The sequence below is a fragment of the Oncorhynchus gorbuscha genome, linkage group LG08 (assembly GCF_021184085.1).
Source record: "Oncorhynchus gorbuscha isolate QuinsamMale2020 ecotype Even-year linkage group LG08, OgorEven_v1.0, whole genome shotgun sequence".
In the NCBI taxonomy this organism is placed as follows: Eukaryota; Metazoa; Chordata; class Actinopteri; order Salmoniformes; family Salmonidae; genus Oncorhynchus; species Oncorhynchus gorbuscha.
In genome coordinates, this window is record NC_060180.1 from 58,706,247 (window position 1) to 58,719,215 (window position 12,969).

The 12,969-nt window shown below is 42.2% G+C and overlaps 1 protein-coding gene across 1 annotated transcript; it reads right to left on the reverse strand.

The window, feature by feature from the left end:
- Window positions 1-12,391, reverse strand: LOC124040950 (double-stranded RNA-specific editase B2-like). The gene is made up of 8 exons (XM_046358076.1): window positions 11,072-12,391; window positions 6,878-7,001; window positions 3,880-4,048; window positions 2,774-2,925; window positions 2,426-2,594; window positions 2,132-2,313; window positions 1,254-1,432; window positions 1-610 (listed from the first exon to the last, which is right to left on the reverse strand). The coding sequence occupies exons 1-8, from the start codon at window positions 12,311-12,313 to the stop codon at window positions 323-325; spliced, it is 2,505 nt and encodes an 834-aa protein (XP_046214032.1). The 5' UTR covers window positions 12,314-12,391; the 3' UTR covers window positions 1-322.
- Between the last annotated feature and the right edge of the window lie 578 nt (window positions 12,392-12,969).

Consider the following 12,969-nt stretch of genomic DNA (forward strand, 5'->3'; position numbering starts at 1 on the left):
TCAATGCTACAGAATTGTTTTGGTGCTCTTCCCCAGATCTGTACCTCGATACAATCCTGTCTCGGGTGTCTGAATACTTTCCCGAAGGCACTGTATGTGCTGTTCCTATCGTAGTGACATTGTATTTTACAACCTCTTAGTTACCATGATTGGAACAGCTTGTGTGTGTGTGTGTGTGTGTGTGTGTGTGTGTGTGTGTGTGTGTGTGTGTGTGTGTGTGTGTGTGTGTGTGTGTGTGTGTGTGTGTGTGTGTGTGTGTGTGTGTGTGTGAGGGAATTTGGCTAAAGAAAATTCCCTGGACTGCTTCTTCTAGAAGAGCCCCTCACACCCTGCTCTGGAAATGCTCCTGTTCTGGTGGTTTCCTGTTCCAGATGCCGAGACCTGCCTCCTGCAGCGAGATGACAAACTTCTGCCTGGCTCTCTGGTAGGCCCCTGCTGCCATCTTAGCACCACAGTACGTCTTCATGGCCTCCTCCATTTTCTTCCGACAGGTGGCGTCACTCCTAGGCGATACTCTTCCCTCAACCGACCGTGCAGACAGAGTCGTTGTGCTATTTGACATAAGAAAATGGGCCTCCTCTGCATCCAATACTCCTCCTGGACTGCTAAGCTGAGTAGATGGAGACAGTAAGAAAGGGTTAATAAAATACACCACCCAGATAGAATAAAAACTAATGAGCCAACATAAACTGAAAACTTCAACAGCTGGGCTATCTCCACCATTTAAATTTCACCAAACAAATTAACATTCTGTGGACTTTGCTTTATATTCCCTATTGCTCTGTCTCTCTCCCTCTCTACAAAAACATATTTAATGGACTACAGCCAGGATGGATTTTTAGATGACTGTGTGTATTCTTGCATGTGATACTGAGTGCAGGAAGCCTTTCTATGGGAAGCTACTCAAATGCTTTTCTAAATAATTATGACTCTGTAATGTCATCAAAATTTAACCGCTGCCATTTGGAACAGTGGAACGCGCTGCCACATACATATTTAATTTCACGATGGAGATGAAACTGTACTTTAAAAACATTGTCATAATAATTAGCATTAGATGGACACAGAAAGATGGATCACATCTGCATTTGAATGAAGATTGATCTTTTCTACTATCTGCAGTAAGCAAATCATTTGTCAATACCTTTATCCAATACATACTGTACATGTGTCAAACTACCCTAATAGTCAACTATGCAGGGAATAGGGTGCCAATTGGGAAGCAATCTTTAGCTTCCCTATGCATAACTAACCTGGTGGTGTAGTCTCTCCCAGCGAGTGAAGAAGGATCTCTTGCAGAGTCTGGATGGTGTCCCTGACTCTTTCCTGCCTGTGGAGACATCCACCACCTCCAGCTCTCCATCTCCAGCACTCCAGTTCACACTGAAGCTTGGGGACTTCCCTGGCTGCCGACCCTCACTGCTGCTGAGGCCTGGAGAGCACACAGAGACCAGACTGGGGTCAGGAGTCAGTGAGACCCGAGAGGAGGGGCAGGTACATACTTAACATGCCTATTCAGATGCCAGAATAGAGGCATAACGTTAGAGGAAGAGACCGGACCATGAAAAGTGTCTGGAAGAACAAGCTGTTTGTCCTGGTAGGGAACATCTCCACCAGGCCTCCTAACATTTATCTTTGTCAAGTCTCTAGCACTAAGTAGTCTTCTGCCAAATGAACTGACTCATGGACATGTAACGTGAACCTAAATATCTGAAGCAACCTCTTATATCTGGGTGACTTACAGCCGAGGAAAAGCCTGTTGTGTCTATAGGACGAGGGCAGGGGGGTGTATCTTACAGCCGAGGAGCAGTCTATTGTGTCTATAGGATGAGGGCAGGGGGGTGTATCTTACAGCCAAGGAGCAGTCTATTGTGTCTATAGGACGAGGGCAGGGGGCATGACTTGCAGTCTATTGTGTTTATTTTTACTTAACTTGGTAAGTCAGTTAAGAACAAATTCTTATTTTCAATGATGGCCAGTGGGTTAAATGCCTTGTTCAGGGGTAGGATGACATCTTTTTACACTGTCAGTGCGGGTATTCGATCTTGCAAACTTTCGGTTACTGGTCCAATGCTCTAACCACTAGGCTACCTGCCGCCCCTATAGGACGAGGGCAGGGGGCGTGACTTACAGCAGAGCAGTAGCCTGTTGCGTCTATAGGACGAGGGCAGAGGGGCGATGTGCCCCATGCGTCGTGCCATGGTCCTTCCCAGGTGACCCGTGTGGCACAGGCTGCCCACTGTGAGGCTGTGGAGGTACACTGGCTCCACCAGGTGAGACAGGAGAGAGCCCTGGAGACCTAGAATATTCCACCTGGAGACACAAACAATGAGGCTAGACACCAAGCAGACAAGCCCCCTTTTATACAGTATGTTATACTTTTGTGAATCAGTGGGAAAGTTCTCACTGTCTATCTGGAGCTCACCTGGCAATTTTATCTGTGCAGGACATCGTTACGGGAGCTTCCCTCGGTAACCTCCTGTCCCATTTCTGATTGGCTCTCAGTACGCTGACAGGAAGTGTACCCTCACCGCCTTCCATCTTCATCCTCAGATGGCAGCGCAACTTCCTCACAAATCTATACCCGCTCTGGTCTGGGAGAGGAGACAATTGATATAATTGATATAATAAGTTTCTCTACAAAGCACAGTACAGACAGGTGGAGCTTTTTAAAGTATGGTCTTAATGTAACTGTGCATTCCGCATAATTCAGTCTTGTTGACTGTGAGTATGAATTAAATAAAATCAACTAACAAATGTCAAGATTTCTTACGTGTAGCTGTGATCTCGTAGGGACAGTTGAGGCGTGCGTCCCCGCAGGGCGATGAACTCACATACATATGGAACAGAATACCGTCTCTCAGTCTGTATACTGACTCTTTGTCTCGCACAAAAATCGACTGCTCCAAACTGCCTGGCCGGTTGCTAAACAAGGAAATTATGTTGTTATGATCATTTTGAGTATGAACTTTTTAAGAAGTGGTAACGTGTAGCCAGGGGCCTTAATTGGGTATAATAGCCTAGCTCAACACCAACAATTTAAAATAGGCTACTAAAATCATTGCAATCCTGATTGAAAGGCAAATGCAATTTAGCGGAATTAGGGACTGATTTTTAGGACCATGCAGACGCCCGGGAGCGAGAGGAGAGGCTGTTAGTCATTTGGAAAATGCGACTCTGCTGCAGAGAACAGAACTCGCAACTTCGTCGTAGCTGGATTGAAGTGGGGTATTTTTAGGGAGCAGCGCAACTTTTTCTCAAAACAGTTCACACGTAAAGATGACTGTAGTAAATGGCTTTGGCTCACCCCCCCTCAGCGCCCGTGTCACTTTGTCGTACCCTAGGTTTAGCTGAAATGATGGTCCTGTGTGTCGCCTAATCACCCAAATAAAGATATTTTGAGATTAAAAGGGATTTTTATGCTGAACATTTATCTACTTCAATCATCCTTGTGCACTTGACGTTGGTGGGAATACACGTTTAATTATTCAGGTATTTAAAAAGAACCTCTAGTACAAAATTATACTAGAGGTGATTTTGTAGTGATGGTTCAGGGGGCATAACAGAACAGTTACATGAAGTCGTTATTTTTAAAATGGCACCAAAACATCAGCGCAGATAGGTAATAGCTGATATTACATTGTTCACTTGTAACTTCAATTCAAAGGTACAAAAGCAAAGATTCTTCAACTTCATCCTCAGGGCTATGGCCTTGATTACATCCCAAATTACACCCTATTCCCTTTATAGTGCACTACTTTTAACCAGAGCCCAGGGCCCTAATCAAAAGTAGTGCACAACATAGGAAATAGGGTGCTAGTTGGAATGCAACCCTTGTGTACAGATACAGTGTATGACAGTATGTATACAGTATATTACCAGAGGAAAAGCTCCAGTTGGGCATAGAGGAAGCGGAGGAAAGCCCTCCTGGTGGTGACCTCAGCATGGCAGTCATTAACCGCCCATCCCTGGTCACTGACACACTCTCCACTGATACACTTGGTCCCTGTCCCCAAAGACACCACCTGGGCTCGCCTCAGATCAAAACCTGACCATAATAGGAGACAAAAGGTCCTCTTACTAGCCAACAACAAACAAAAATCAGCACAGTAGACCTATACAATAGATTTGTGAGTATCTAAATGATACCCAATTCCCTATATAGTACACTGTTTTTTGTTTGACTTATTTGGACCCTATGGGCCTCGTCAAAAGTAGTGCACTACATTGGGAATCAAATAGGATGACATTTGGGATGCAACCCAACTCTTGTCTTTTTGAATATCTGTTACCGTAATTTGGCTCTCTCTACAAAGAACTTCATCTAATTAAAATATTACTGTAATAGACTAAGATGGCAAAATAAATGGCTTCTGAATAAGAAATGACTCTTAACAGGACAGAACATAATGCACCAGTCTCCTACTATATTGTTGTCTTGTTACAGCACCTCATGAAATATTTACAAAGACGTAATGACAGTCTTCTCTCATCAATGGTAGTGGTATAAAGCTGCATCTTGTGTTGCAGAGCAAGCTGAGCAACTGCTTATTTTCCTGTGAGGAATTCTATATGAATGAGCTGGCAGGGATTCCTATTGGAACCACTGCCCTTTGGGGCAGCAATATCTGGGAAGCACGGTGCCCATAGAAATAGAATGAATAGAAAGTAATTAATTCTAATTTATGGTTGTGCCCACGCTCTCATTTTTAGGTATTCTATTAGATCCGGGGAGCTCTAATGTTTTTGAATGAGAGTTTCCCATGCTGGCTTCAACTGAAGTCTCTTATGTGCACTCCCAGTCGACTGGCTTACTGTACTCTATACAGACCTATATTCAGAGTCTTTTGATTAATTTACGATTTCTGCTGGTATCTACAGTTGTATAGGGAGAGATGCACCATTTTAAAATTGGACTTGTTGAATATTTTACTACCATATTAAAAGTCAATGAAATGTGTCATCATGGTTGCATCCCAAATTGGCTCTGGTTAAAAGTAGTGCATTATACAGTACCAGTCAAAAGTTTGGACAAACCTGCGCATTCAAGGGGTTTTCTTTATTTTTACTATTTTCTACATTGTGGAATAATAGTGAATACATCAAAACTATGAAATAACACACATGGAATCATGTAGTAACTAAAAAAGTGTTAAACAAATCAAAATATATTTTATATTTGAGATTCTTCAAAGTAGCCACCCTTTGCCTTGACAACATCTTTGCACACTCTTGAAATTATTTTAACCAGCATCTGGAATGCTTTTCCAGTAGTCTTAAAAGGGTTCCCACAAATGCTGAGCACTTGTTGCCTACTTTCCCTTCACTCTGCGGTTCAACTAATCCCAAACCATCTCAATTGGGTTGAGGTCGGGTGACTGTGGGGGCCAGGTCATCTGATGCAGCGCTCCATCACCCTCCTTTTTGGTCAAATATCCCTTACACAGCCTGGAGGTGTGTTGGGTCATTGTCCTGTTGAAAAACGCAAACGAGATGGGATGGCATATCGCTGCAGAATGCTGTGTTAGCCATGCTAGTATTCTAAATAAATCACTGACAGTGTCACCAGCAAAGCACCCCCACACCATCACGCCATCTCCTCCATACTTCACTGTGGAAACCACACATGCAGAGATCATCCGTTCACCTACTCTGCGTCTCACAAAGACACGGCGGTTGGAACCAAAAATCTAAAATTTGGACGCATCAGACTAAAGGACAGATTTCCACTGGTCTAATGTCCATTGCTCGTGGTTCTTGGCCCAATTAAGTCGGTCTCTTCTTCTTATTGGTGTCCTTTAGTAGTGGTTTCTTTGCAGCAATTCGACCATGAAGGCCTGATTCACACAGTCTCATCTAAACAGTTGATGTGTCTGTTACTTGAACTCTGTGAAGCATTTTTTGGGCTGCAATCTGAGGTGCAATTTACTCTAATGAACTTATTCTCTGCAGCAGAAGTAACTCTGGGACTTCCTTTCCTGTGGTGATCCTCATGAGAGCCAGTTTCATCATAGCAGTTGATAGTTTTTGCGATTGCACTTGAAGAAACTTTCAAAGTTCTTTACATTTTTTGCATTGACTGACCTTCATGTCTTAAAGTAATGATGGACAGTCTTTTGTCTTTGCTTATTTGAGCTGTTATTGCTAGAGGTCGACCGATTATGACTTTTCAACGCCGATACCGATTATTGGAGGGCCAAATAAAGCCGATACCGATTAACTTACCTTGGCTTCTTACTACATTTGCATAACAGGCATGCTCCTCATGGAGTGCAATGTAAAGCAGGTGGTTAGAGCGTTGGACAAATATTTTTTTTTGCCAAATCGGTGTCCAAAAATTTCCGACTGTTATGAAAACTTGAAATCGGCCCTAATTAATCGGCCATTGCGATTCGGTCAACCTCTAGTTCTTGCCATAATATGGACTTGGTCTTTTACCAAATAGGGCTATCTTCTATATATCACCCATACCTTGTCACAACACAACTGATTGGCTTAAACGCATTAAGAAGGAAAGAAATTCCACAAATTAACTTTAACAAGGCACACCTGTTAATAGAAATGCATTGCAGGTGACAACCTCATGAAGCTGGTTGAGAGAACGCCAAGAGTGTGCAAAGCTGTCATCAAGGCAAAGGGTGGCTACTTTGAAGAATCTCAAATATAAAATATATTTCGATTTATTTAACACTTTTTTTGGTTACTACATGATTCCATATCTGTTATTTCAAAGTTATGATGTTTTCACAATTATTCTACAATGTATAAAATAGTAAAAATAATGAAAATAGGTGGACTGAATAGGTGTGTCCAAACTTTTGACTGCAACTGTCTATATAGGGAATAGGGTGCCATTTGAACGCAGTCCATAGCCTACCTCTGGTCATTACGATGCCTGCCAGTACTTTGTGACGCCTGTGTGACTGGGAGGGAGTGCAGCAACAGTCAGCCAGCTCACTGTGTTTCTCTCTCACCAAGTGGAAGATATACTCTGCAAAGCACTGTTATCACACAAGTGGATGGATCACTGTCAAATCAGACAGACAGCGGCCAAGATAACATCTATTTTCACATCCACGTAAACATCCACATAGTGGATCAAACAAACATTTACCTACCAAAACAACCAGATAATAGTTGACATTATCCCATATGGGCTCTGGTCAAATGTAGTGCATTATATAGGGGCTCCCAAGTGCCACTACAGTTCCTGGTTCGAATCCAGGCTGAATCACATCCGACTGTGATTGGGAGTCCCATAGGGCAGCGCACGATTGGCCCAGCGTCATCCGGGCTAGTCCGTCATTGTAAATAAGAATTTGTTCTTAATAAATCTTCTTCAGGATTGGTAGGTCCTCCACGGGAAGGTTGAGCTAACATAGGCTAATGCAATTAGCATGAGGTTGTAAGTAACAAGAACATTTCCCAGGACATAGACATATCTGATATTGGCAGAAAGCTTAAATTCTTGTTAATCTAACTGCACTGTCCAATTTACAGTAGCAATTACAGTGAAATAATACTATGCGATTTTTTGAAGAGAGTGCACAATTTTGAACTTGAAAAGTTATTAATAAACAAATTAGGCGCATTTAGGCAGTCTTGATACACAATTTTGAACAGAAATGCAATATTTCAATGGATCAGTCTAAAACTTTCACAAACACTGCTGCCATCTATTGGCCAAATTCGAAATCGCACCTGGGCTGGAATAATACATTCTGGCCTTTCTCTTGCATTTCAAAGATGATGGTACAAAAAAAATACAAAAGAACGGTTTGATTTCCCCGTGTATTATCTTTTATCAGATCTAATGTGTTATATTATCCTACATACCTTTCACATTTCCACAATCTTCAATGTGTTTCCTTTCAAATGGTATCAATAATATGCTTATCCTTGCTTCAGGGCCTGAGTTACAGGCAGTTACATTTGAGTATATCATTTTAGGCAAAAATTGAAAAGAAGGGGTGGATCCTTAATTAACTGACTTACCTAGTTAACTAAATGTTGAATAAAAAAAGATGTCTCAGGGAGAGTTGACAAAGAAGAAACCTCTGTCAGATTTATTGAAAGCTGTCATAGGGTTCATCTGAAATGGTACCCTATTTCCTATATAGATATATTTTTTACCTTTATTTAACTAGGCAAGTCAGTTAAGAACAAATTCTTACTTACAATGATGGCCTACCCTAGACGACCCTGGGCCAATAGTGCCCCGCCCTATGGGACTCTCAATCACAGCCAGATGTGATGCAGCCTGGATTCTAACCAGGGACTGTAGTGACTGAGATGCAGTGCCTTAGACCGCTGTGGCACTCGGGAGACATACTGGACATACAGTATTACATGAGCATTATATGGTAAGTTTATCTCAGAAGAGAGATACTTTGACAATATATTGATATATTGATATATTGACAATATTTAGTAGCTAGTTGATTAACAATAATAATTAATAGGCTAACACATCCACTTTATTTACATAATTCATACAATACATAATAATTCAAGTTATCATCCCACCCATCCCCTGATATCAAGCTTGGAGAGATGAATGGAAAGGAAGTATGTTGTCTAAATGGGGATGCACAAGGTCATGTGTAATGATGCATAATGAGCGTGTTAAATCATTATCTGTCAGATTAATATGCTCTTCACACCTCCTCCGCTCTTAATTTCAATCTCCTTCAGTCTGGGGCTCCTCCTTGATCACTAATAGGCTGTGATGATAATGTTCATTAAGGTGTCTAGCTAGATGCCTGACTTTGAGGCACTTTTTGGAGGGCTAGGGATCCGTCTGATGAAAAACCCAGGATGTGTCCAAAAACCCAGGTGATGCAATCCTGAACGGTTACATCACTGCCTGGTATGGCAACTGCTCGGCATCTGACTGTACGGCACTACAGAGGGTAGTGCCAACGGCCCAGTACTTCACTGGGGCCGAGCTCCCTGCCATCCAGGACCTATATAATAGGCGGTGTCAGAGGAAAGCCTATAAAATTGTCAGAGACTCCAGTCACCCAAGTCATAGACTGTTTTCTCTGCTACCGCAAGGCAAGTGGTACCGGAGCGCCAAGTCTAGGACCAAAAGGCTCCTCAACAGCTTCTACCCCTAAGCCATTAGACTGCTGAACAATTAATAAAACCGCCATGGACAATTTACATTGACCCCCCCTTTTGTACACTGCTGCTACTCGATGTTTGTTATCTATGCATAGTCACTTCAGCCCCACCTACATGTACAGATTACCTCAACTAGCCTGTACCCCTGCACACTGACTAGGTACCGGTACCCCCTGTATATAGCATCGTTATTGTTATTCTTGTGTTACTTTTTATTATTACTTTTTATTTTAGTCTACTTGGTAAATATTTTCTTCTTCTTGAACTGCACTGTTGGTTAAGGGCTTGTAACTAAGCATTTCACTGTAAAGTCTACACTTGTTGTATTCGGCGCATGTGACAAATAAAGTCTGATATGATTTGAATTCCTTGCATCCTCTCGCCTCACCTCCTTCTCGAATTGGAGAAGAAGTTCAGAAGGGAGGGATTTTAGATCTTCTCCTCCAATACGTTTGAGAAGGAGATGAGGAGATAGGATGCAAGGAATCAAGGAAAGACATTTTGAAATAGAGCCAGTTTGTCTGCTAGTAGCCAAACAAGAGCCTATGTCTTGTGGACAAACTCTCCATAATGGTAAAGCTTGCCTTCCTTTCCATTGACATGTCAGACTCATGGAACTAAACTTCTGGGACAAATCGTCTTCAAATGTAATTCAGGATGCAGACAGATGAAAAAATACTACAGTTTAGTATAGAATTCTGTAATACACTGTAGTACACACTGAAGTATCCCTCGATCATGTGTAGTACTTACTACAGAATGTTGTAGTAGTAGAATACTACAGTATTATCTGCAAAAAAACACTGTAGTAAATACTACAGTAATGTCTACAAAAACACATGTTTAGGAAAATTTGCTTTTTGAGTATCCTCAAGGAGAAAGCCTCCACTTCTATGTTAAAGATAATAAAACAAAAACACTATAGTACATACTACAGTAATGTCTGTAAAAACACCACATTAAATACTACACTAAATTACATTCAGCAAAAACACTACAGTAAATACTAATGTATACTGCAATCTGCAAAAACACCACATGAATTACTTTAGTATATACTACAGTTCTTTTACTATAGTATTTATACTATAGTTAACCGTAAATACAAAAGTATACTACAGTAAATACTATAGTATTCACTGTAGTCTTTCTGTAGATTTTAGGCCGCAAAAACACTACAATGAATATTACAGTAAAGTATGCAAAAACACAATGGTGAATACTATAGTATTTATACCATAGTATACTATTGTATTTTTTATGTGTGCATAGCAGCAAAAGATGACAAGAGGTGCAGCTTTTCTGAGGCCAGACAGACATAACAGGGTTGTTTAGCTGCTGTGGTTGGGCATGCAGGACAGGACATCGTTAGTCCTTAGGCTCCTGCACATGGAAGGCATATTGATACGATACACTACATTTGGTGGCAGTCAGAGCACCTTAGACAAATTCAGTAGGACCATTTAAAAGATGGGATGGATGCTCATACTGCAGCAACAGAGACAAAGGACTGGATATGTCCAAAAACCCTGTTCACTTCAAGGAGGATGTGAATGAAAGTAATAATAAAAAATGTAATGCACTGTGATTGTTATATCCAATTTACAGCAAATGTAAACACTGTATCTCAACATTATCTTTGTTTTAGAAAATACTGAATATCAGTCCAAATTGAATACACAGGCTTGACACCGATTGCAAGATTAACAATTATATCTTCCCATAGCATTATAAAACAGTAGAATTTTCCTTCCAGCTCTGAACCCTTATCTACTTCCCCAGAGTCAGATGAACTTGTGGATATCATTTTTATGTCTCTACATCCAGTATGAAGGAAGTAAGAGCAATGACAGGAAGTCTATGGGTATCTACTAGTTAATCTGACTCTGGGGAAGTAGATAATGGGCCTCCCGAAGTATCCCTTTAAGTTCGTAATGGTACTCACCTGAGGTAGCTGTGCGCTCTTGGCCCAGCTGGCAGTATTGCTGATGCTCCTCTCAGGACCCAGACTGATGTTAAACAGGTCCTGTAGGGCTGAGGCTGCTGCCTCGGCTTTAGCCAGCCTCTTACTGCGCCCACAGCCCTCAAATACCCTTCCATCCACCCGTACTGCCATCACAAAGCTCCTGATCGGCCTGCCTTTCTTTCTCTCTGTCAGGCAGACATACCTCAAGCCTGGCATCAACTCATTGAGCAGAGCCACGGGCCTCAGTTCCCCAACGATAGAGGAACCGATCCTCTGCCTTTTCTGATTGGCTGAGGACATCAGGTCAAGGGTCAGGCGCACTAGTCTCCCATGGTTACAGATACTAGAGAGCAACTCCTGTCCTTTTTTCACTGCTCTGTAGAGTTGTCCTTGTGCTGGTGGTTCCTCGAACTGCAACTCCTTTCCCCCTGTTCTGTGATTAAGGATTTGGTCTTCCTGTGCTTCTGGCTGAAACTCCTTGAAGAGCGTGTCGGGGACGAGATCAGCCTGATCTGAGGTGAAGTCTGCTGGTGCTGTGGTGTTGATGAAGTTGAGGTTTCCCATGGTGATGTGAGCCTGATGGGCGTTGGGGAACTGGATGAAGGACCTAAGAGCCATCTCTGCTGCTCTCATCTTAGCCTTCTTCTTGGTGGGGCCTCGGCCCTCGAACCTGAGTCCGTTGACCTCTACTCCTACAGCGAACACAGGGGCGTGAACTGGCCCTGTCTGAGACACTATCTCATACTGTAGACCTGGTCTCAGCTCATTCAAATGCACCAGGGCATTCTTCTTTGTGCCAGACCAGGAAGTCATCATTGTCTTCTGACAGGTGGCATCACTCCCATGCGACGCTCGTCCCCCGACCCACCGTGCAGACGGAATCGTGGCGCTATCTGACGTGAGACAATGGGCCGTCCTCTTACAAATCAACTGGAGTTCGTAGAGAAGCCTGTCTTTTCCTTCCACCAATGTCTGCTTCCTCTGTAGAGCAGTGGTCCTTGAGAGCCCTCTGGAGATGTCAGTGTTAAGAGCTGGTGTATGATGTGCAGGTACCAGGCTACAGTCCACTGTCGTCTTTCTTTTGGAGATGTCAGTGCAAAGAGCTGATGATGTATGATGTCCAGGTTGTAGTATGGTGGAATAGTCCACTTTGTTTCTGCTGTCGCGGTTCTCCTTCACCTCAACACTGCTGGTACCTGTTCCCAAGTCCAGAAGAAACATAGTTGAGGAAAACTTTATGACTTGTCACATTTGGTTGATGAGATTTTCAAGAAAAGTAAACTACAGGATATGGGAGAGCTTAGCAAAAGGTTACGGGGATGGGATGACCTGAAATATTCTGCCTTTACAAAATGTGATGCTGTTTTCAAATGAATCACAATACCTTTCTCTTGTTAAAGCTTTACGAACTGATAAACGGATACATTGCTGGTGTGCTACTCTGATTGAAATGTGGTGTGAGTGAATAGCATGGAAAGGGAAATATATAAATAATTGACTTGAAGTGTCTCCATGGTCTCTTGATGTTGTTGTCCCAGTGTCTCTAAACTTCATGGGGCCGATGAAAGATGACAACATACTTGTTCTCTCTGAAACACAACAGAGACGAGCAGTTACTGGGGAATTCACACAAAGCATGACAAAATCCCAGATATGTTAACCCACATAAAAGTGGATTACAGCACCATTATGTCATCTCCAAAATAGTTGTTGTCATGATGGAAGAGGATTAGATATAGATTCATATAATGTACATATGAAATACCTCTACTGTATGATCTATATTGAGCTACATATATTCAGACCCCAGAAAAAAACACTTTTATGGTAATAATTGCAAACTTAATGTGTAAATCTGAATGTCCATTAGATTTATG

Excerpts from the sequence above, each read along its gene's own strand:
- LOC124040950 (XM_046358076.1), bottom strand. The coding sequence starts at position 12,313 with ATGTTTCTTCTGGACTTGGGAACAGGTACCAGCAGTGTTGAGGTGAAG. Across the intron at positions 4,049-6,877 it reads AGGCATCGTAATGACCAGAG|GTTTTGATCTGAGGCGAGCC; the intron begins GTAGGCTATGGA and ends TATTATGGTCAG. Across the intron at positions 2,314-2,425 it reads TGCACAGATAAAATTGCCAG|GTGGAATATTCTAGGTCTCC; the intron begins GTGAGCTCCAGA and ends TTGTGTCTCCAG.